General features: G+C 42.6%; 1 protein-coding gene across 20 annotated transcripts in view; it reads left to right on the top strand.

Moving 5' to 3' along the window:
• LOC119450564 (NPC intracellular cholesterol transporter 1-like) overlaps positions 1–25,149 on the top strand; it is a 168,376-nt gene that overhangs the window by 114,100 nt on the left and 29,127 nt on the right. For 8 of the 20 annotated variants that reach the window (XM_049665981.1, XM_049665979.1, XM_049665967.1 and 5 more), the window contains 15 exons: positions 9,479–9,917; positions 11,206–11,326; positions 12,256–12,527; positions 13,549–13,728; positions 13,882–13,945; positions 15,399–15,527; positions 17,244–17,426; positions 18,039–18,153; positions 18,536–18,663; positions 19,447–19,584; positions 20,753–20,842; positions 22,560–22,753; positions 23,026–23,147; positions 23,421–23,538; positions 24,071–24,123. In XM_049665981.1, the coding sequence (XP_049521938.1) occupies positions 9,479–9,917; positions 11,206–11,326; positions 12,256–12,527; positions 13,549–13,728; positions 13,882–13,945; positions 15,399–15,527; positions 17,244–17,426; positions 18,039–18,153; positions 18,536–18,663; positions 19,447–19,584; positions 20,753–20,842; positions 22,560–22,753; positions 23,026–23,147; positions 23,421–23,538; positions 24,071–24,123 (2,346 nt within the window). The remainder of the gene's footprint in view (positions 1–9,478; positions 9,918–11,205; positions 11,327–12,255; positions 12,528–13,548; positions 13,729–13,881; positions 13,946–15,398; positions 15,528–17,243; positions 17,427–18,038; positions 18,154–18,535; positions 18,664–19,446; positions 19,585–20,752; positions 20,843–22,559; positions 22,754–23,025; positions 23,148–23,420; positions 23,539–24,070; positions 24,124–25,149) is intronic. The other 12 variants (XM_049665980.1, XM_049665977.1, XM_037714062.2 and 9 more) reach the window with 10 other exon arrangements.

Raw genomic sequence — 25,149 nt, 5'->3', positions numbered from 1 at the left:
CTGTGACGTCGTACTGACATACTGGTGCTGCGGTATCGCCGCGAAATTTTAAAAATGGGAGTTCGTTTATTCGTTTTCTGGTAACCGACCTTTTACCGCAAAATTCACTGAAATTGTTTTGACAGAATCCTTCATCAGTCTATACTGATTTAGTGTTCCTCTTTAGTGTCCGTTTAATTTAGCTTGAAACTGGTAAAGAAACCAAAACCAGTTCCTCCAAATCCATTTCGCTCACAACAGTTATCTATGATAATGCAGCTTAAGAAGAACTGTGCACTGAGGATTTAGTCCTCGATGTAATCTACCTCCATGTCTAGCAACTTGAATTCAGTGTGCTCACGTTCACTATCCATTATTTGCATTTCTTGCTGGCAGTTTTCAAGCGTTGTGTAACACATTTCATTGGGAACACCGCCGCATTGTTGCACCCATTTCCACAAAGACATGCTCAGCGATTGCCTAAATCACTCTTGCGAAGTCGATGCCACTTGCAGTTTCCTTCAGATTCGTGCACACCCTTTCCCTTGCACTGTCCTCTCTGTGTTTGATACGGGAGCAGCACTGCCTCTCTTGTGCCCAGTCTTCCCCGTGTGTGTGTGTGTATGTGTTTGTGTACAGTTTTTGATGGATCTCTGGTGTATTTTTATGTGTGTCTGTTGGTTTGGTGAGGGTTGAGCTCCGCTCCCCGCTGTGGAAGTTATTGAGTGCACAGTGTCGTTCGTGCATGTGGTGTTTTTTTTACGCTAGTCTTGCACACTCTGCTGGTGTGCGGTTGCAACTTCAGCGGCAGCTTGGCTGTTGTCACGCAAACGTGCTTAAACAAAACATCAAAAGATATGACTGTCATATGACTGCTGACTTTTTTTTTTTTCTAAATCTCTGGCTTCTTCAAGCCACACTGGCATGGAGTACATCTCTTGGGTGCAAAGCACATTAACTCATTACAGTTGGTAATGGTATCCAAGGAGGCCGCGCTTTGTAATTAATGATTCTTTTCTTAAGAATGGGAATATATTTTTGCACGACCCATTGGGCTGAGTAACCAGTCCCTGCATTCACCCTTCGCCCTTTTCACCCGTCGTAACCAGTCCCAGTTTATGAAGGGTGAAAAGAATAAACAACTGGTTGAAGATTATGGATTATGAAAGGCGACACAGCTTGTGACAAAACCTCATGTTAAATATTTCTTATTCTTCCAAGAGCCAGATTGAAAAAGAGAAAGTGAAAGGGACAGTGTCTGACATCGACTGCGTTGAAGTGTAACTGTAGAATGTCCCAAATAATTTAAATACAGGTTGTACCCCCAGCGTAGCCGCCGCGCCCTTTTATTCTACAACCCCCTCTCCTTTATGGGCATATGTTCTTGTTTATTTAGCACTGGTTCATTGGCATTAGTGTGAAAGCCGACAATCTAGAAATCCTGATAGCAGTGTAGTTTGGAATATGAATACATTTGAATACAAGATAGTAATTAAAAGGACACTAAAGAGAAATTGTTTCACATGTTTTAACAATTTAGTAATTAATAATTACCCTTCTGTAATACCAAAAATCTCACTCTTACTGCGAGAGTAAGTATGTAAGCCAGAGAAGGTGCACGAAGAAAAAACAGGTGGTTCTTGCACCAGCTTGCAGTCCCGTCTTGGATTTTTTACGGCATCTGCTAATGCCTTATTCTTTATTGTTAAATATGGACTACATTGCGCTCTATAGGATTCGACGGCTTAACATGGCAAGTTTCAGAAACGAAAAAAAGATACTTCGATATCCGTAACTTCTCACTGGCGTTTTGGACAAAATTAAACTTTGACCTTTATTTTATCTTCTGAATAATCAACCTATTACCATGAAATTAATGACAATACAGTTTTCAAGTATACTTTATCACTCTAAACTGACTTAAATGTTTCTCATTTAGTGTCCCTTTGAAGGAGGGTGGCATCTAAATGAGCCTTAAAAGGTAGCTAGCTTTTGTCGGAGATCTGCACTGCTCTTTAAATGTTAGCTTTAAATCTCTTATGTTCACATCTTACTCTACCAGCCTGATGGTAGATGGGTATGATTAAATGAGCCTGTCATGTCCATATTTCTCCTGAAAGCACTAGTTAAATTGAGGATTGAGTAGCTACAATTGTCATCGAGGTAATAGGGTCACGTAGTGTGCACTAATGACCTGTTTAAAAGACGGAATAAAGATAGTATAGATAAGGGAGTTAACCAGAGGATATCTGTGGTTTGCCCTACACTGCACTGGCAAATGGGAAAAGGGTTTAAAAAGAGGACCACAGAAGGAAAAAAAAAAAAAGAGGAAAGAGAATAAGACCAATCCTAGCATATGGTACCACACGACAAGCTTTCTTTTTAATTTTTTATTTTGCAAAGCTTTGTTTCAGTAACGGCAAACATTGTTGGCCAGTCGGTGGCTCGTCATTGACCTCTATTTCTATAATTGGGTAATACAGATAGGCGCGCAATAATTGGGCACAAAAGTAAACGTTTTCTTGTACTCTTGTCTCACACTTGCTGTCCATCTCTCACTGTTGGCTCGCCTTTCATTGTATGTCGGCTTAACTAGCCTCGCCTTTCATTGTATGTAGGCTTAACTAGCCTCGCCTTTCATTGTATGTAGGCTTAACTAGCCAGATACTATAATATGTTTACTAACAAGCATGAGCATTTTCGTGGTTGCCTGACATTCTGGCTCTTCAAGTAGAAGCTATATGTCTCTTGCTGCCATCTTCCTTCACATTTACAGCATATAGACTAAGCCTTAGCTGCATGTCATCATTGCAGGTTAATTACAATGCAATAAACTTATTAACATTGTTGGCTACTGACTCTCATGCTACCTGTGTCGACCAAGTTTTATAGCAAGCAGGCTCGTCGAGTCATTGCTAACCCTTGTCTTTTAAAGATTGCACCCTATGGCCCAAAGTCTGCTTTTTCAGTAACGTATTTTTGTATCAGTTGCTTGCAAAGTCTCATTTTCCTTCATCTGGCTTATTCCTTTTATGTTACATACAGTATTTCGCGTGTCCTGATTTGTTAGATTGTTGCACTAGCATTTTCAGTTCTCTGCAATTTACTTTGCACTGTGCCTTTGTTTCTTTTTTGTGTTTCCTTGTGTTGCTTTTGCTTTGGTGTGCTGGCAGTGTGAGCACATACTAAATGCCTTTAAAGCTTGCAGTAATCTTAATGGATGTTCACATGTCCTCACTCTAGCAGTATCTCTGTTGTAGTAATAATTTAATGTCATGTAAATCTGCCATGGTAAGCTTATATAATATAGTCAAAATAGTCATAAATTGAATTGTTTCCGAATTGAGGCATCGTAGCACTTTACAATGCCTCAATTTTAAAACAGTTCCAGTGCTGATGCATGTGAAGCACTGTCTTACTGAAATGCGGAATGCCGTTCACAGTCAGACCATTATACATTTGACATTAGTTCATTCACTGACACTGAGAGAGGTGACAGCTTATGCGTGCTCCCAGGGTCCTTCAATTCTTTTCTTGTTATCGGGGAAACTCCCGGGTGACGCCATGGAGGTGTTTCATATAATGCCCGCAGTGGACACACCACGGCACTGCCCGCATATTGGCAGGCATCCCACATGTTGGCAGGCATCGATGCCATCGGAGCGGACGCCGGATGTATGCCATAGGTCTTCTGTGCATTTGCAGACCTATGTGCACAGCAGCAGGACTGCTGTTCGAGGGTCGACTGCCATTAGCGGCATGTGAACATTGTTGACACAACGTGCAACATGCTGCTCCATTTCTGTACAATGCTCAAAAATTGAAGTCTGAGCAACTTCGAAACTACTCCAATGTGTTGTTTCGGTTCCAGGTTCATCAGCATTGGCAACAGCTTAATTCAGATTTCAAAACTTGCACTTAAAACTACTTCATGCTTAGAAAAGGGATACAGAGCGATTACCATATTTGCATGATTCTACCCTGCCCCCGATTGTAACGTGCAGTTATATTACCATCCAAGTATGCAGAAAAATAACTTGGTGCTGATTCTACCACGCACACCAAGTAATGAAACCTGAGCTGACGCATACCGTGTTGAAATGACTTTATGGAACATACAAAGGCACACAGCTGGATCTTAGCGGCAAGTCGCTATCGGAGTCCGATGACACCTCCTTTTCGCTGTCACGGACACATGTCTTGGGAACGCCGAATGCACACAACACTGATCAGTTAGCCTGCTCTTCTGCCAGAAAGATCACCTTACATTTGAAGGATTCCTTGTAATGAAAGCATTTTTTTTCCATCCTGCCATTGGACTACCCGGACAAAAGGCAGTTGATCAGAAGGACTATATGACAGGCGTACAGCAAACTGTGAAATGGTGGCCGCAAACGAAGGCATAAAAATATGTCCATTCGATGGCAGTGTGGCTAGCTAGCTTGCATTGAGCTTTTTAATAAGTAATATTTGTTGTGTGCCTGCATATTGGTCTGGTTGCAAGGGCACCGACAAAAATGTATACATTTTCTTTGTTCCCCAACCTATGCGGACCTACGAGATAAGTGGAAGCGAGCACGCTGCGAGAGGGTCTCGGCTTAACTTACGACTGGAAACACGTTCGCACGTGTAGAAAATATTTCATCCAGTGACATGGATGAAATTTATGGTGCACCAAGCTATGGTGCACCGGCATGCGCACCATAGCTGTTTGCAGTTACCATATAATAAGTGCTTTATGATGCCAACCATTCTGCACTTTCGTTAAGCAAATAGACCGTTCTGCAAGAGGATGCGTTGGTGGACACATATAATTCCTACCCGAGAAGGTTTTAAAATGCATAATTTCTAATATTTTCTACTGTGCCTGAGTGGTTGCCAACTGAAGAAAATGAGTCGCCTGAGGTTTATTTCCTGTTTCTAGCCATCAGTATAATCTGGTTTACTACTACAATGCTAGTTATCCACCGTGGTGGCACAGTGGCGACATTGTTCTGCTGATAAGCATAAGGTTGCGTGTTTCGAAGCCATCCACAATTTCTCATTGCCCCCAAACAGCACGAGTAAATGAATGCACAAAATAATTCTCCTCATCGACAGCAAAAATTTACATTAATAAGCCATTCTTACTGGGTAATACAAGCATGCACACTTTATGTGCCCCTCCAACTTGTGCAAACGTAGCTCAATGTGCGGGGTAGTCCACCTTCGCCTCTATGGGAGGTCGACGAGTTGCTATAATAAATTGGCAATTAGGACAAAGGGCACAGTGAACCGCTATCGCGCGAATCGTTATGTGCGAGCAATGCAACTTGGCAGGTTAGGTCTATCGTCTAATCCAGTGGTTTAACTTTTAAGCACATTGCACACTAAGTTGTTTTGCCTAAAGTTATTGGATCTTCAGTTAGCAAGCAAGCTGAAATAAGCGTTGGTGAGGTGAGCAATTTCCTCGTGAAAAATTTCGGTAATCGCACAGCCCCGGTGATCCCAACACGGCTGATTGATGCCCTTCTACTTATGCCACCGCCTTTCGTGGCACCTTCTGTCGCTACGTGAAACTTCATATTTGAGAAAGTTTAATGACCAGAAGAAAAGTATTGAAAGATCCTGATGCTATTTAGCAAAGAAAGGAACAGTCTGTGTTTTGCTTTTGTGTCAATGTGCATGTTTCCTTTGTGTTGCTTTTTGTGTGCACAATTTTTGTGCCTGCTTTTGTGCTTGATGCATGTTTGCTAATGCTTGGCTGGCCATTGTGGTGGGAGCCAAGATCAGAAAATTGATTCTTATGAAAAATGATCAGAAATAACAATGAAAGCAACCATTCCCACCGTGGCAAGTCATTCTACACTGTCGTTTTCACATATTCAATCCTTTTAGAGAAAAAGAAGAAAAAAAAAGGCAGGTGCAATTGACAAATAACCTAAATGTGCAATTGCCATGATGCCTACTTTTTCGTGCAAAAGTTACACTGTATGCAAATTTTCTTTTATTGCTCAGTAAAAGGAGATCTTCAGGAGTACAGCAAGTATCCTAATGATCATGCTCTATGCCTAGTACCCTGTTTCAAGGTACACTCAGTACTGGATGCCAAGCACTTAGTGCTTGTGTGACTGAATGGGCGGTTGGTCAGCATCAATAAAACCATACGTTCGAATATAGCTCAGATATACTCAGTATGGTCTAACAGCACCTCATACTGCTGTTTCAGTCCTGTAGATAGTTCTGTAGATCCACTGCCAACAGTGAATATCAGTATTGTGACAATGATGCCGACGTTAGGTCCAGTTCACAGTGAAGCAATTGTACAGATGCTTCTATCATTTGCACAATTTTGCAAAACAAGCTCTGTTGCACATATGACAGGTCGCAAAATTTAATCACAAACATTTTTATAACACATCAGCATTCACGAAGCGAAATATGAGTAGTTTATGCTTCTCTTTTTACCTCTGGGGTTAAGCAAACCTCAGGGGCATTCTCTTGGCACAAGCTTTGTCACGATCTTCAGAGAATGTGAGTATTCAAACTTAAAATATTTTAATTGCCAGCTTCAGAATGGGGAAGTGGGAAACGGCCATACACATGTTTGCTTCCTTTTGTTCTCGACTCAGTCTCCCTCGCTAGACGTGCAGTTTAATTAGTTGCACGTCTAGCAATTCTTTGAAGTCTCGCAACTAAAGCTGCGAGACTTCGAAGAACGTTTTCAAAACTTTTATCAGAGTCTCAAATTTGAAGAGTCCCAACTAATTTTCTGTGGTAGACAGGGCAACAAGGTTGGTCTTATTTGATTCCTTTGATTTATGTAAAAACCATTGATACCCGTTTAGCGTAATTAGAGAAAGTATTGTTTTTTTTTACTTTTCTAGAATATGAAGTTAAAGCTTGCATAAAATCAGAACCAAATTATATATAAACAGGAATGAACCTCATATGAAATAGGCACATGAAATTACATGCATGTATGTACAAGTTTTCAGCACCATAGCTTGAAGAATAAAGATTTTGGAGACTTCTTGGTCCAGTACCTAACTCCCCCCTTAAAGCAGTCGGCAGTCTTTGCTGCGCTCTGTTCCAGTCTGCTTTCTACCCATTCTTCGAAACACCTTGTACAACGTCCTAGCTTCTTCAGTGAAGGTGATTGAGTGCAGTGTAGCTCTCGAACCCCCTCTACAATTTGCAGCTGCTGAAAGTTGCACTTGTATCTCGCTAAAATTTTTCGTTAGTACGCTGGCAGCAGAGCTGCTTCATTCACATTCTTGCTCCACTATCAGCATAATTGCGCCTACCTAAACATCTGAAAGCTGTGCTCGTATGCTTCCTGTAAAACTTGCTGTGCCAGGTTCACTGGTACTCTGCTAAGTGACAGTAGCTTAGCTTATTTGATGACGACACTCTTGTAACATGTCGGTGTTAGGTAATTCAAGGAACACAGTCAAGGGCTTATCTACTGCAAGATAATAGTTCATGTGGGTTCATGTGCTTGCACTCTGATCATTTGCACGTTTCGTGACTTCGCATATTGTAAGGGTTGTTCATGCCAAAGCTAATAAGCAAGAATGTCCTCAGTGATAGCGTGTAGTGGTAGTCAAGCTGTTTATTATTCGCTAAAAGCAAGGTTGTAAGAGTAATTTTGGGAATTGTGTGTTGATGCAGAACTGGCATGAAGTGTTAGTAAAGCTGTTTACTGTGCACTAAAAGCAACGTTATAAGAGGGTGATTTTGGGAATCGTGGCTTGACACAGAACTTCCACATCTTGCCATGGTCTGCTGCAGTTGAGTGACTACTCAAGATTAGTAGTGTCCTGTTTGAGACCTAGGTTAAGGACTGTCTATCGCCTCCTCTCCAGTAACTTGTTGTGAGGTTTGAGACTTTCCTTTAATCGTCATGTGGCTACAGCTGAATTTTAACCAGCAGTTCCTTGGTTGAAACTTCATGTGGAAGAATAACCTGTTATAACACTATTGGAAATCACACTTGGCCGAACTGTGCAGACACTAGCATTATTTGTATGTTAGCTTTTGTCACAGAGCAGGAGACTCTGAGGAGGGGGAAAAAAAAACCTTTCCATTCTCACTCACTAGTGAAAGCAGCCAACCAAATCTTGCCATATGAGGGACATCATGGCAAAATGGGAGGGAAATGTGAGCGAGGGTGACAGAGATTTTGTAATACGCGGCTCAATTATTACACTAGCCATGGCAATGTAACAAGAATGAGATAAAATGCACGAGTTTGAAAATAAAACAAATACACACAAAACATTAATGGAACCAAATGAAATTATGATGCTGGATTCACTACAAATTGTGATGGGCACACTGAAAGGACAGTTTTCAAGTAATTATTGAAGATTTTTGAAATAAGATGCTAACCTTTTGGATAGTGTAATAATCCTACTGGCTGACTGTACATTTCTAATCCACAAGTTTGTGATTTGGCCGGGAAATGTACTGTCTGTTTATTTCAATTACACCTCTCGGTCATTCTCATGTCAGGGCAGATGGTTAAAAAAACTACTTTGAAAAAGTATTTGGAAGTTCAAAAATTTTCAGCACTTGCACACCCTTAGTTTGTTGCTTTTCAGCTGCTGTATGACACCATCTGCCAAGTTATCTCCCAGTGCACTTAACCTGGCTGCACTCTTGTGCGAAGTCTATACACCCCGGTGTTTTCTGCCCTGGTGGCCCTTGCATGTTTTGTCTGTATTGCTTGGGTTGCATCTTCGGCCCTCTGGAACCCACCTTCTTACAGCTGAACCACGATATACCGAACATGAATGTAACATGTAATAGGACATAAAGAAGTAAACTTAAAAAGTTTCTCGCCAATATCGGCACAAAAAGAATACTAATATTCCGAGGCAGCCATTTTTTCTGGAACCTGCCAGAGAGAGAGAAAGACAACGCACACAATTGTGGTGGTATGTACAGAGGAAGATATGAAGAGTGCTCAGAATATGTGTATAGCAATTATCGCATAAAACACAGGTATTTCGACGAGAAAACAACGCTTTTTGAACTGGTCAAAAGGAGACGACATACACGAGTGCTGCCTAGCAACCACAATGTTTATTTGTTGTGAAAGACTACGTATACTATGCAGTCACCCCCAGGTGTACGAGATCGGGACACGTTTGCACATCACATTTCTTTGCTCGAGAAAGAGTTGTCGTATCTCGAACGCGATGTGCAAGTGTGTCCGTATCTCGTGCATTTGGTGATGACCACATATACGAATAAACATTACGGTTGATAGTCAGTTCTCTTGTATATTGTCTCCTCTTGTCCCGTTCAAAAGCGCCATTTTCCTCCACCCAAGTATGTAACCAGCAGGCCCAGATTGTTTTCGTTAGCACTGCTGTTGCTAACAAAGGTATTTTTGTGTTGGATGCCTTTTCGTTATAACGGGGTTCGGCTGTCTACCCTGCCACCTCCCATCCAGGCCCGGCAGTTTTCACTGACTGGTGGTGGTGGTGCCACCTTCATTAATCGCTTGCAGTGAGTGGTCAAAGCTTTCCCTACTCCCCGAGCAACTCTCCTCCGGGCTCACCCATCGCCCTGCGCCCTTCGCCGCTTTCCGGCGATGCCGCGGATGGCGGCATCATCAATGGAGTCGTTAACGGGCTTGGCAACGGCGTGGCCAACGGTGATGCTGCAGTGTCCAAGGTGGTCGCTGGCGGCACTGGCGAGGAACCCCACGTGCGGACGCTCTCCTCATTCGGGGCGATGATGGAGCAGCTGCTGCAGGCGGGCTTCCACCGCTGGGGCCTCTTCGTGGCGCGCAACCCCTTCCTGGTGCTGGTCGCCGCCCTGGCGGTCAGCGTGCTCCTTTCGTTGGGTCTTCTCAAGTTCACTGTGACTACCAACCCGGTTGACCTCTGGGTGTCCCACAGTAGTCTGGCCCGCAAGCACATGAACTACTTCAACAGCCACTTTGGGTGAGACGTCTTTCGCTAGCGGTAACCCGTGCCCAGTTCTTCGTTCTGAGTGGTTCTTTGTTCTCCTGTGTGGATCCAGGCAATGAACCAAATCGCTCGAGTTGTTCCGCAGATGGATTGCAAGTTGGCTTTGGCCGAATCAAAGCGTGGCATGAGCAACTGTGCCACGCACTAACTGCTTGTGGCACAGTTCGGTGCCAGTGAGCCATGTCTGTGGATTCAATAAGCAATTTGGTTCAACATGTGAATCTATACTTATTAGTGACGGCATATTAGGATGGAACAGAGTTTAATGTCTCATACCTGCCAGCTGTCCCGAATTTCCCATGAAGTCTACAAACTCAATTCAATTCAATCCATTATTTGACATCATTTCATGATGTCAGGCGCACAGACCTGTTCTAAAGATTTACAGATGTGTTATCAGGTTTATGAAAAATAAGTTCTGTTTGTGAAAACGTTAACGCTTTCGGTCTCTGACCATTCCCTTGGCTGTCTTTTGATGGTGAAAAGACACCAGAGGGGTACTTGCTTGAAGGAAGTTAAGTCCCTGAAGCAGGTAAAATTGGTAATAGCAAGTTCGATGAAAATGTCACTGTGATCTAAATAACTGTATTGGTTGTCGGTCTCTGCTGTTCCTAATTTGCTGCTGCTTCCGTGCTATGTGTAAAGCTAAATCATCGGTAATAAAGTGCAGATGTGTCCCGTAAAAGGTGTGTGCTTGAAGTAAACTTTTGAAAAAAAATGCTTGCTACCCCCCCCCCCCCCTTCCCTCTTCCTCCATTTGGTGTCCATGGGATTTTTGTTAATTTTAAATTTCACAGTGTGGCTGGTGTGAATGTCAAGCTGGGCTAGTAAAACAATTGGCAGAACGACAGGCAAAACATTAGTACGTTACTTCATTCATGTGTCACATAGCAAGGTAATCAAATGAAGCACTCGCCAAGCTATAAAAGGCATGCGAAGCTTAGGCTTGTAATTTCTGTTGTTTGCATGTACGAACCAAAAGCAAATGGTTCTTGCTTTCATATGTACAAGATGGTGTAGTGTTCAGAGCACGTAGATGTGCAGATTACGGTGTGTTTGGTTCATGGCTCGCATCATCTGGATGTGCCTGGAGTGGCTCGGGTGTTGTTGCAGTGTAGCCATTTTCCACCGTCTGACAACCAGGGACGTATAGGGGTATTGTTGATAGTATATTGATTGACGTATGGATGACATATGGATGGATGGATGTATGCTAGTGTGTTGATCGACATGTGAACACATACATGGATTTCTTTTGCAGTCCTTTCTACCGTGTGGAGCAAATCATCCTGCGTCCAAAAGCCCAAGACTTCTTTGTTGTGGAGAAGAATGAGAAAAACACAACATACGGGCCGGCCTTTGAAAAGAACTTCATGATGGAGGTGCTGCTCCATGGTCATATTTCTTCTTTCAAAATGATGACTAAGGGGTGTTTCCATAAGCTCAACAAAAGTGTTGCTAGTGTTTCAGTGAAGATACAGGGTAAGATTCATGTATAGTAAGCTACATCTAATAAATGATTATTTGTCTGTATCAGTAAGTTAGCATTTGAGTGATGCAGCTGTTCCATTTACGCAGCTCATGCTATAGTAAATGTTTGAGAGAGGGAGAGAAAGCATGCATAGAAAGGCAGGGAGGTTAACCAGAGGTAGTTCTGGTTGGCTACCCTGTACTGGGGGAAAGAATAGAGGGATAAAAAGAGAAAGAGAGCAGAAGGGAGAGAGATGTGTTTGAGAGGTAGGCAGAACAGTGTGTGGGCGGCAGGTGCAACTCCTGACCACACATTTTTGGCTCATACTTTGGGTAGTAGTTCCTGACAACCCACAAACTTGGGGGGAGGGGTTCCTGGGGTAATGCTTCAGTCACATTTCTTTCGCGTAAATCCTATGCGTTTGTGATTTGTGACCCAGAAAAGCGCTAGCTCGATGTTAAAGTGGGGCTGTAGTGGGCGCCAAACTGAGCGCACAAGAGAAAGGGACAGACAGTGGTGTCGTTGTCTTTCCCTTTCCCTTGTGTGGTCTCTCGCACCCATTACACCATGACCAATGTTAAAGCATCGCATGTGTAATAGGTTCAGCTCCCATCTGCGGCAAGTTGTTTTGTCCACTTTTCATTTCCATTTTCTTTATTTTCATGTCTCAGTTAAAGAAAAGTCAATTTTTCAGTATGCTTTTCTTGGCTTTGTGTGGTTGCTGCCTGGCAAAGTTTCAGACCAGCCGTGTTGCAAGTTGGTGAAATCCTACCTCAAGTTGACTAGTAGTGTGAAAGTTTTGAGAGCGTCTTTCGACTTTTTGCATGTCGTGCATTACAGGCTCTGAAGCTGCAGTTGGCTGTCGAGTCGGTGATCGGAAAGCTGACCCCCGACGGTATGCTTCTGCACGAGGGCGAGGAGGAGAAATACAGGCCGGAGGATCTGAAGAACGTGACCATCTATGATGTCTGTATATCTCCACTGGCACCGCTGAACAGGAACTGTTCGGTGCAGAGTGTGTTCGCTTACTTCCAAGACAGCATTCACAAGCTGAACATGACAGATGGCATAGATCCGTTCTCCTACCTTCACCACTTCGACAACTGCAGCAAGTACGTACTATATTCGGTGAAAGTTAACCCTGAATGCCTAGCAAACAGTGTGGCCATTTTAGCAGATTTCCTGCTATAGTTCGCTAGATCTAGCGAATTCTTGGCTTGTTTAGTGGCAAATATGCTCTTTTAGATGAATTTTTTGGGCAGATTTTATGTGGCAGTCTTCATATGGACGTTAGCACATTAACAGAATTGTTTAGCAGAATCAGGTGGATTTTAAATGTTGTATTAGCAGAATCTGTGCCAAAGATTTTCTATTGGGTGAGGAGGAAGCCGTAAGTTCAAATGGCTACTATGGCTACATGAAGCGCTTCAGTGTTGGAAGGAGCATGCCTTCTTTTCTTTTTCTGGAATTTTTTTTTTCTTTCAAGATATGTGAAACTTGATAACTACACTATATCTGACACATTACATAGTTCACATCTTTTAAGTGTGAAGTTGTGACCATGTGGAATGTATATTTAGTGCCTTTTTGGTGCAGTTTCACCAAACTTTTGAGGATCCAATGTATGCTGTTCAATAACGATATTTTTATCACCATTGAAATGAGTGCCACGGTGTACATGTTATGAACAGTAACAGCATGAAATGCATTTCAGATGGAATTGAGAGTCCAAATTTTGGGCAGCATAGATAAGACTTGCCAAAGACTGACGAAGCCATCCAATGCACACACTGGGAATATGTTTCGTTTGCTTGCCACTTATAGCAGCCATTATATTTATCGCTTTAGCTCATTATTTTGTTTTAGCTTTGAAAATAGTCAAAAACATTTGTTGCATCTAAGACTTGAGTTTTATTTTTCCCGTTTCATGATCATCAAGCTGCATTGCTCTCCTTGTCTATAGTCAACGTACATTCTGCAGTCCTCGTAGCTATAGTCCACATTCTCTTCACATCTGGTACTTTGTTTAATTGATCTCATCATTTGAGATGTTCGGAATGTGCTTCTACTTGCTGGCTTCTAAAGTGTGCTTCTTTTGTCTCACTCTTGTGCTCTTCTCTCGTGCCAACGCAGAAATGTTGCAAACGTGGGCTGCTTTGCAAAATACGGTGGACCAATCGACGACATCTCTCTGGTGTTGGGTGGATTCAATGGCACCGACTTCCATCTGGCCACTGCTTTGGTGATCACCATCCCTGTGACCAACTACAACGACGACGTGAAGAAGTACCCAGCGCTTGCCTGGGAGAAGGAGTGAGTACTGCCTGCACCTGTAATGTTGCGAAATGCCTGTGTGTTTTGTGTGTAGCCAACTGACACAAATCTCATTTATTTTATTTTACTTGGCAGTGTTTTCATTTGTGCGAGTTGTGCTTGCCTTGGATAATGAGCTGCTTGGTTTTTCAGGTTCATCAAGCTTATGAAGCGCTACAATGACTCGGAACTGATGACTGTTGCCTTCATGGCTGAGGTAAAGAAAAAGACATATACGTTGCCCTTAGTCCTAACAGGCCAAAAGACAGTTCTTCGCACATATGTAACACAACCATAAATATAGCATGAAGGATAATTTTTATAACCTCAAAAACAGCAGGGAAAATGAGTTTATGTACACTATTTGAGGTTGTGTGGTAGCACTGAAGTTTAGCGGTTAGGCAACAATAAAGCAACCTGAATCATGGTACAGGGAAATCTCGCCAATTTGAAATCTTAATTCGAACTGCTCTTTTGGTCCCGACAAAGTCCTATGTATTTGAATAGAGAAGTCTTCTAAAAAGTCAAACTACAAAAATGTCGCAACGGTTATCTTGAACAAAATTTCTCGCTCCCACGGACAGCTTTCGGACAAACACAAGTAAAAGGTGAAAGGTTCGATGCGTTGCTAAAGACCGAATGTCGCGGAAGTTAAAAAGTGACAAGGATAGATATACAGGACGCCGAGACCGAACGAGAGCAAGCCAAGCGTTGCACGCCCTCCTTTCCCATCCATTTTAAAAGGAGCAGGAAACAGCCCCTAGTGCGAATGTGTATGCGTTCCCCCCCTCCCTTCTTCCACCACCCCAACACACACTTCTAGCGCGTGCTTGATCGCGTAACTGCACGCTCATCTACGCGCACCAGATCACGTCGTACCCAACACTAAGCACGCGGGAGGACGGTGTGCATCAAGCCACCCTCCTTCTCTGCTCACCTTTGTGCGTTTTCCCTCTTGCCCATAGCAAACGATGTGCGAGGCGCGATCTTATCGCACTTGGACATTATACGGAACCTAGGCTTCTTCCGGCACATGTCGTCACACAATAATGGAGGAGAGATAAGACTTTCAGTGTGTGCCCAGTGACGTCTTTAATTTTGCGAGCTGTACTGCACGATTGATCTTGATCGGGCACTGTATTTAAAGGGGCTGTCTTAGTTCGAACTCTGCCTCATTTGAATAAATTTCGAGTCCCCTTGGAGATCGAAGAGGTTCTGCTGTGCTGGCATGAGCTGTGCACATGCTCTCTCGTGTGGTGAAGTCAGTTTGTTTGGCCTGTGAAATGGAATTCCTTTTGTCATGTTGTAGAGATGGTCAAGAATAGAACTGCCAAAAGCACTTGTTAAAAATTTAACACTATTGGGCATCTTGGGCCGAGTGATAACTTTGTAACAGTAGTTATACGGTGAGAAGCAGTTACCAAAAAAACATTAGAAATTAACATGTCACTACCTCTACAGTACCACTTATCAGGTGACTTTGGATACTGGCTTATTGTGCTTTGTTTTGTATTAGTTTTTCGCATCTTTCAAATCAGTGCAAGAAGATGAGCGCACAGCACAAATTCAAACATGCCCTCATTTCTCTTACTGCATGCTACTACAAGATACACATTTGTCCCAAAACTATTTGCTGCGTCTTACAAGCTGCTTCTGTGTTGCTTCTTCAGCGATCCATCGAAGATGAACTAGAAAGGGGCAGTCATTCGGACGTCGTCACAGTTGGGATCAGCTATATCATCATGTTTGCGTACATCGCAATTGCACTGGGTGACATCAACAGTTGCAGTAGACTTTTGGTAAGACCCCCTAAATCGTTTACTTGAGTGCACTTTTTTTGGCATATTGTGGTGAGTGCAGGCCCGTTGTTGACCGGCACTTCTGCGCGAATCTGGAAGGTTGCAGCTTTGGTTACTCAGAGTCCTAGGGGACAACGTGGAAAATTTTGTGCTCTTCCAGGCAACGAAGATATTTAAGTAGGATAATATTTTTGACAGTAAACCGAATGTAATATGTATGTCACACGGCCCACTTTTGATCATGATCAAGTTCGATCCAAATCGCATTTCTCTGCTGTGATTGGCTCCTCTGCACAAGCTGTAGGAGAGAGCCAATCGCAGTTGAGAATTTCAATCCGAATCGGGCTTCGAAAGTGGCCATGGGACACTGCTATGTGCTTTTATGTTGTTCAATGCTTTAAAATGTTTATATGTATTTATGCCCTGTATCGAACTGGTCGTATTTTTATGAGCCCATACAACTGCAACAACTGATGTTGAAGCCAATGTAATGCTATGTAATAAACCCTATCGCAAGAAGAAGGCTTATATATGATGTATTAGGTTGACATGTATGCAAAAATGTGAGTTTGTGGGCCATCTTTCTTGTCATACATCAGTTGTAATTAATGGTGAAATATTGTTTCCTTTAAGAGGAAGCTTTAGCTCGGCCCTAACTCCGCCGCCGCATATTCAAATACATGCAAAATGCAGAAATGCTTTTCTGAGGTAACCTCTGGGCTGATTTTAATGATATTTGTGGCATTTTAGAGAAAAAACATGTTCTAGTGACTGTTGCAAGCGGAATTTTGATTTATGGCCTGAATACCTTTGCAAAAATTGCCGAAAGTTGGTAAGCTTGAAAAAATAGAAGCGCGAATTTCACAAGTCCGTAACTCTCCACTAAGAACAGCTGTCGCAGTAAATTGCATCCATCAGAACATTCAAAGGAGACGAGCTTGATATATTAACTTTTATCTTGCACGATATTCTTAGTGTTTGCGAAAGTCTTGCAAAGGGCTATTCCGACATTAGTGGTGTATTTGAGAGCCATGTATAATACATCAAATTTGTCCTATTTGGAAGTGCTATTAATGCAATTTACACAATTCTGATATTGTTTTTATTACCGAGTTAGAGTTGCAAGCTTGATAGTTCCATTTTCGGAAAATTCGCGATTTTCAGCAATATTTATTAAAAATATGACAGCCTAAATAAAAAATTTGCTACCAGCAGTCACTAGATTTTAACTTTTTCTTTTAAATGCAACAGAACTCGTCAATTTGGTGCAGTGGTGACCGAGAAAATTATTTTTCCATTACCGTGTATTTAGATGGGAGACCCTTAACTAAAGCTTCCTCTTAAGTGGAGAATGGGTAAGAGTGTGTAATGTGAATGTGCAAGAGGAGGATGTATGTGCCATGGCATAAGGGGAAGTTAATATTGTACATTTTCTTTTTACCCTTCTTGCATGCAAAACAATGCATGAAATGTGCTTATATTGATATTTTGAAACTTGCAACCTTAGGGGACGTTTCCCAAAAAAGAACCTTAGTTATGGTGTCTTCGTTGTGTTTGCTTCCAAGATAAAGGGACCTTCTTCAGTCTAGATTCAGGAGCTTAATGACATAATTTTGTTTGTCCTTTGCAGAAACATTTCTTGCGAGTCTAGATTTTTTTATTTTTTTTCCCATCCCAGATTGAGCATATGTTTGCACCGTTTCGTCACTCTTGCAGATTGACTCAAAGATTTCCCTCGGCCTGGTGGGTGTGCTCATCGTGCTGCTCTCGGTGGTGGCCGCACTTGGCATCTTCAGCTTTTTCAACGTTGCTGCAACGCTCATCATTGTCGAAGTGATTCCCTTCCTCGTGCTTGCTGTCGGTGTTGACAACATCTTCATCCTGGTGCAGCAGTTTCAGGTGGGCCTTCCGAAATTGTCTGGTCCTACCTCATTTCATGTCTATTTGCAAAGGCAGGTGACAGTAGCAGTCGTCTCCCACCAAAACACGTAACCAAAGCATGTTGCCGGGCCAAACGCGTAAACATTGTGCAGCACGCTTTTTTGACAAAGCCAATCATTTCGGAATCTTAAAAAAATAGCGGTGTAAACGTTGCAGTGCTTTATTTCAATGTGTGCACCGCCGCATTATCTTTCATTTTAGTGTGCAAAGGGGCGTTGCTTGCTGTAAACAGGCAAGCAGAGAACCGCACAACCAGCTGCTATAGAAACTTGCTCCTGATTTCTCTGTTGGCGTGTCTCCCCTGTTATATGAGGTCGGTGAAGCGTGGTCCATTTGCTGCTGACGCGTTCATGCGATTTGTATTCCGACTGCTGCGTTGGCTGGGGGTCGTGCGAAATACATGCCACTGCCGGCTTCAGCTTTGTTGCTGCAATTCTAAGTACCTGCCCATCGTTTGGTTATTAGGTTATTGCTTAGGCAGCTGTTAAATTTCACTGACTTGTGATGGCTTTCGTGTATCACCTGTGGAGACCCGTCAGTAACCCTTTTGTTTTCTCCTGGCTGTTGCAGCGTGATGAACGTCGCGAAGGAGAGACAACGGTGGAGCAAGTTGGCCGTCTGGTTGGAGAGGTGGCACCCAGCATGATGCTGTCCAGCGTCTCCATGTCGGCCTGCTTCTTCATCGGTGCGCCCGATTCTTTTCTCTTTGCTGCTCTACTTCTCATCTCGCTGTGTATCTTCTCTTACTGAATGATGGGGCTGGATGACAGGAATTTTATGTGTCTCCAAGTCGGATTGCAGTCTTGTTCAATACAATAGGGAGCAGTGCAGATACTGTGTACAAACACAGCGACAAGGGAAACTGTGAATCTCCTCTAGATGTTCTGTGTTATACCACGCATTGAAGTACTTGATTGCTGTGCAGACAATGTCGGATAGCTGAGCACATGGATCAGGCATATCTGGTTTCTTGTCTTGCAAGAAAAGGAAGCAATACATGTGCGATAAATGTGTGGCTTCTCCGCGTTTATAAGACGGCTGACAGTGTTTTGTATTGTCTTTCGCAGGTGCCTTGACAGAAACTCCCGCAGTGCGGATCTTTGCACTCTATGCTGGTGTCGCGCTGCTTATCAATTTCTTTTTGCAAATGACCTGCTTCCTTGCCTTGTTTACTATGGACACACTTCGTCAAGAGGTGAGCATTCAAGCCAGGCTTTTTCACCTCCTCTCTTCTCTCTGGTGGCTTGCTACTTTGTTGCCCCGAGAACTGTGACGCGCTAGCTTCAAAGTAGTGCGTGAACAGATGATTTAAGTATTTTCGCCAATAGTTCCAAGGCTTCTTAGTCTTTACACTGATTGCTTGTATAAAGCACGACAATTTGCTGCTCTTTATGCTGCCATGTTAAGCTGCAAACTTGCGAACATTATGATTTTACTGTGTAATGCATAGAGATGGCAAAATACACATATACATTGACAAGTGCTAAAGCTTGTGCCTTCTTGCCTTACGTTTACTACTTTATTATAACGAATAAAAAGAAAAGCTGCTTCGAATGGAAGGAGCAGCACTCAAAATTACGCATATGTTGTGTTGTTCCTGTTCATCTGCATTTTATTTATTACCTTTAAGGCTGCAAAGATTTGCATGGATGCATTTCATATCGCACAATTGTATTGCCTTAACATTGCTCTGCAAGCTAATAGAGAAGCGCCTATATTGATGCCACTGCTTTCACTGTGGTAGTGCCCATTGTCCAAAACTGATTATCCATAGCTTATGATGTCATGAAGACATCTGAGGGTATTTTTTGAGGGTATCCCTCTGCTCTGCGATTCATTAAAAACAGTGGCCAACATTTTTTCTGGCACTATTGCTTAGAACCTAATGTTGGTGCCTATGGGATTCTAAAGTTTTTAGCCGTTATTCTTGTGTGTTGCTAATAGGACTGTTTTCGTTTCTCCACTCTTTGTTTCACAGAGCAACCGCCTAGATCTCTGCTTCTGTATAAAGGCATCAAAGAAGAGCAAGCCCTCTGAAAACACTAGTCTGCTTTACAAGTTCTTCAAGACAGTCTATGCACCTTTCCTGCTCAGCGACTCTGTACGAGTTGTTGTGGTAAGTGCTGAAATAATCTGCAATTTTTGTGCCTTTGTGTGTGTGTGTGTGTGTGTGTGTGTGTGTGTGTGTGTACATGAGCGTTAGTGTGCATGTGCATGCAAGCATGTGTGTGTGTGCTGCATATAGATAACTGCTATAATATAAATTTTCCATCACACAGGCTCTCGCATATACTGTTAACTGCAAAAGCTTTCATAGCACGAAATGCGTGAAAAAAAATAACTTGTCGCTTCACCTGTCTGCCTGTAATTTAGGTGAATGGTGTGGTGGTCGGCAAAGGAAGTATCCACTGCATGTTTCTATTCGAGGGTGGATGCATTGGCTGCGATAAAATCTTTTTTTCTTTCTTGTACCACTTGTACCTTCCGTTTCCAAAAACTTCATTCTGTATTATTTATTCCTTAGGAATTTGGTACCAGAGAGCTTTAATTCTGTAGTGGTTATCTTTGAAAAGTTAAGGATACTATAGCAGTAAGTGACATAGGGCTAGTTGGCAGTTGGGCGAGTGTGGCTGCACACCAGACTTTCGCGCTTGCACGGTCATCGGATTATACTTAAAAGTATATGCATGCCTATTGCCCGAAGCTTACGTAATTCACAAAGGTGGCGCTGCATGTGTTAGCATGCCTTCAATTGCTTTAAACAAAAACGAAATGGTATTCTTTGAAGGTGCCCCCTAGATACCCTTTGAGGGGAGATACCATGTTTTAAAAACTTTTTTGGATAAGTCTTCTTTTTTCTGCCATGTTTAACCTTCATGTTCATATTCTTTATTATTGACTACGGATGTATGCTTGCAGGGGGAGGCTGTGCTCATTTTATATAGTGCCTTGTTGCAATAAAGACAACGTTGTTAGTCAGCGTCTCTGTTATCTACTTCCTGTCAGTCCCTTTTTTTTTCATCTTGCAGTGCTGTTTTTCACTTCGAAAGTAAGAATACTATGCTGTGAAATGGTGTTACTGCTATTATTTGTTGTTGCTGTCATTGTTACTTGTTTCATTTAGTATTATAATTACTATTGTTGGGCAAAAGATTATGAAATGGATATTCCTCCTGTATTTCACTTGCAACAGTATACACTTAAGTACTTTGGACCCACTTTGTGCGACTCTTGATCGGGATTGCTCGTGCCAATGCTTATTGTGTCAATGCATCGTTCCTCAGATGGTGGCCTTTATTGGATGGCTGTGCTCCTCCATTGCTGTCATAGGCAAGATTGAGATTGGCCTTGACCAGGAGCTTGCTATGCCTCAGGTAAACATTGTTGGGCAGGAATTTTGTATGGTCATTGCAGCCTCATCATCATTGCCATCCATCATCCCGCGTCACAGTCACTGCCGCTGCAGCGTGAATTGCTAGTAGCTCGACTATCGAGCCATAAGCATCAGAATGTGCTCTCATTCACCGGCCTGGCTTGACGCTACAGCAACCCCTCGCTCTTCATCTTCCCAAATATGTGCCAGAACGATGACAGCAAGCCAAGTCAGCTCCTGTCGCATCATCTTAGTCACCTTGGTTTTGCACTTCAGTGGTGCCGAAATCGACCATCTTGGAGCTTAATTTTTTAAAGCAAAGCTTCCTCTGTGAAATCGATCGGGTTTCGGTGTCGGTACTGTGGTCAGGGGCGGGTGTTGGTCGTGGTTGTGGTGGTTGGACTTTGAAGAGCAGGGTGCTGGTGGCGAGGAGACAGGTGATGGGATAGGAGGAAGTTGGGTGGAGATGTGTAATGGAAGGGCAAGGTGGATGACGTTGCAAGGGGATGAGTGGAGGGTGTGACTTGGTGCCAATTAGTTGGCACTATTTTCAACGGTACGTGAGATCCACGCATTTTTTTCTTTTTCTCTCCTGAGACATGTCTGCCAGTGTCAACTTTTTTTACTGGTGCAATTCAGGACATCCAAATGGTTTTCATATAAAAAGCTCTCAAAGGTATAAATAATATATGCAACATTTTGCAAAACTGAGACTTGTTCAAGTGAATTGTAATTTAGAATCACCGGGAGTCTTAATTGGCAAGGCACAGGCGCACTTGTTTTTCTGCTTGAAATCTTTCAGGGACGTTTTGACTCTCTTGCATCCCGTGACGTGTGTTTTCCCCCAATTACCCTCACATATCCCGATATTTAGCTTGCCCACATTGCACACGCGATGGGGGAAGTTAGTGTCGTAGTTAGCAGCTACGAAAAAAAATGGTGCAGACTGACTGTGCCCTTCTTGGTACGCTTCTTGGTACTAACCTGTGGTTAACGTGCACCTAAATCTAAGTACACGGGTGTTTTCGCATTGGAAGACTAAATGCGAAAACACCCGTGTACTTAGATTTAGGTGCACGTTAAAGAACCCCAGGTGGTCTAAATTTCCGGAGTCCCCCACTACGGCGTGCCTCATAATCAGAACTGGTTTTGGCACGTAAAACCCCATAATTTAATTAAAAAAAAAAAAAAACCTGTGGAAGACTTCCTCTCTGGCTTTGAAATGCGGCATCGGCAAATCTGATCATTCAAAAGCACTTCCATTCACAGTACTGCACATATAAATGACTTTAATGTAAGCATAGGCAAACATCCACTCAATAACCATGCGTGGTGAGTCACTCGGACGTCAAGAAACAGTCGTGAAGGAATTAAAGTCGAACACCTTTATAAATGAAATAATTCGTTATATAGGTCACTTCGTTGTAAAGGTCGCACACTGCACAGCTCACAGTAGAACCGGGACAGAATTATTCTTTCAATATAGAAGTCATTTCATTGTAGAGGTGTTCGTTGTAGAGACGCACAACTGTATTCTTTGTATGCGTTTCGCCAAATTGGTATTGTCATATAAAAGGAGCAATGAGGACCCATTTAGTGTGTTTGCACTCACCTGTATTGTTTCCTTTGTTACCAAGTGCACTTTAGACCTCGACAACCTTTGCATGGCTGGAGCACTTGCCAAGTCAAAGTTCCTGTGTTTCATCGCATTGTTTCAGGATTCCTACCTGCAGCAATACTTCGACTATCTCAAGAAGTATCTTAAAGTTGGGCCTCCCGTGTACTTCATGGTCACCGAGGGCTACGACTACTCGGACGTCAAGAAACAGGCCAGGCTGTGCATCAATGAACAAGTCTGCGACCAGGACTCCGTCGGAGCTAAGCTCAAGCAGCTGACTTTTCTAAGCAACAGGTGAAGCAGTCTTCCAGGTTACAGTCGTGGAGGGGGTCATAAACATAAGGTCTTTTACAGCGCTGCTTCTACAAATGTAGGCAACAAGATAACACCCGATAATCACCAGAGCTAGCTAAAATAGGAATGGTTAATGTGTGGCGCATACTGACCCATGTACACTGACTGTTGGCAAGTCAGCGCTCGATGCAATATGCACCAACTTAAGAGCTCTTTTTTGTTGATGCTTTGCTCTGACAACCTGGTGTCTTTCTTTCTCTCTACTCTTCCAGGACGTATGTGACGAGACTGCGGTCATACTGGCTGGACCAGTACATCCTTTACATGCGGTCCTCGGATTGCTGCTTTGAAACCATCAAAAATCACGATTTTTGCTACTCCGACTACGGCACTGGTAAGGCCCATTTTTGTTTCATTTGTAGCATGCTAAGTGAATAGTTTCAGTACTTTAGCTATGTATGAGGCAGTTTCAGAAAGTTTGTCAGTTTGAGTCTTCATGGTGACTGACGATAGTTTGACAACTTGTTTTTTCACGATATTAACTCATTTAAGCCACCTTGTCACTTTTTTTTTGAAATTTCTGAAATTTATAAATTCTGCAGGGCACAAAGTGAGAATCCAGCTTTTTTCAGCTTTTATTGAGCCTTATTTTGCTTCTTGCTTCTAGGAAACGGAACGTGCCAATCCTGTAGCGTGCCGAGATCTGAACCTTTTGCAGGGGAACAATTTAGGCACCGCCTTTCCTGGTTCCTGAACGACGTGCCTAGCCCTAAGTGCTCTTCAGCGTGAGTCATTTCTATAGTACAACTGGTGCAAACATACATGACCAACTAAAAGTAACTGAAACAAGGATCACAATTCATTGATTTTTGCAACCGAAGGTGTTATCTGTGCACATTTTTAGCACGCTAGTGTTTGAGACACACTCATCTGCACACGTAGGTATTCAAGTTGCATCTATGCTGCTGCAACTTTAAAGGAACGTTTGTCAGTGTGTGGGTCAATTATAGTAAATGATTGTTATGGTCTAAATGTTATTGTTGCTTTATTTACGGGAACAAATATTAACCAGCCCCTTTGCAAAAAAAAGGAAGGGTGACTGGTTTTTGATGGCCCCTTAGTGATTGGCTTTTCGTACTTTTCGGGCATTGCAGAGATGTTCATTATCGACCTGCTTGACAAGAAAAGAAATGACTAGACCTAAGCTGTAACACTTTTTAAAGTTTGACTATCTGTACAATTTTTATAATATTCAAATGGCTAGCTTGTTTGATTGCTGACTTCGTTTCTTCTCCTCCTTTTTTTTTAATTGCTTAGTGGTCGTGCCGAGCACGGACATTCGATCAACCATGAAAATGGGACCATTACTGGTAAGTGGTCTTGCTTCTATCGGTTGAATTTGAACTTATTGATGTTGCATGTTCACTTTTAAAATTCTCTTAGAAGTTTGTGCTATTGAGGAAAAAATTTAATAGGTTTTGGAAACCTGGTTCCCGCTTTCTGCACTTTTTGTTCCGAGCAGTGATCTGAGTAACAGCATCCACTTTCTCGGTATAAAGATGTCCATTCAATTTGGTGGCTGGAGCGTAAAGGTTGGTTTATCGTTATCGTTCAGCTGTGGTAGGGACCAAATATTAATACAATGTAGCAGTCAGTCACAAGGGTGGGACTGACCATGTAGACAAACACAGCTTCCTCTAGAATGGCAGATTAAGTCATTTCGTGGGTGAGGGTCATAATGAATGGTGGGACAGATAGGCAGGCCGTGTTGTCACATTTTCACTATGGCCTGTGTTCTACACTGTGTGTCATCTGTATACCTGTGTCACACGGCCACTTTCAGTTGCAATTGAGCCCAATCCGGATCGGAATTCTCGACCGCCATTGGATCCTTCCTGCATCTTGTTCAAAAAAGGCAATCATGAACGACAAATTTGATCGCAATCGAAAGTGCGCGTTGTGGCACCCGTTTAAGCCGTAAACCAGCTTAGCTTGCCAGATCCCGAACTTATGACACCTCTTATTCCAAGATTTCTGCCGTCTGGGTAATATTGTTCTTATTTACAGCACTTTCTAGTAACCTCTTTCTGCATACTAACCGCAGTACATTTTCTAGGGCAATAAACAATGTCTGCTGCAATGATTTTTAACCACTCTTTTTACACCTGGTTTTAATTGTTTTCTGTTAACTCTATTTTGTTCTCTGGTGTTTTGTTTTGTTAACTCTGTTCTGATACTATGTTTTAGATTCTGTGATGTCTACAAGTCCGTTTAACTCAAGAGCTAGCTTTCAAGTTAGTTTAACTCGAGAACATGTTAGGAGAGTTAACGTGTTCGCTAGTTACATTGTTCCCTGTATGGGAGTTTAGTAGGTTTGTTTTTTGTAAACATTTGTG

The sequence above is a fragment of the Dermacentor silvarum genome, chromosome 4, assembly GCF_013339745.2.
Source record: "Dermacentor silvarum isolate Dsil-2018 chromosome 4, BIME_Dsil_1.4, whole genome shotgun sequence".
NCBI lineage: Eukaryota > Metazoa > Arthropoda > Arachnida > Ixodida > Ixodidae > Dermacentor > Dermacentor silvarum.
Note: the sequence above shows the minus strand (reverse complement) of the source record. Positions and strands in the feature narration are given on the sequence as shown.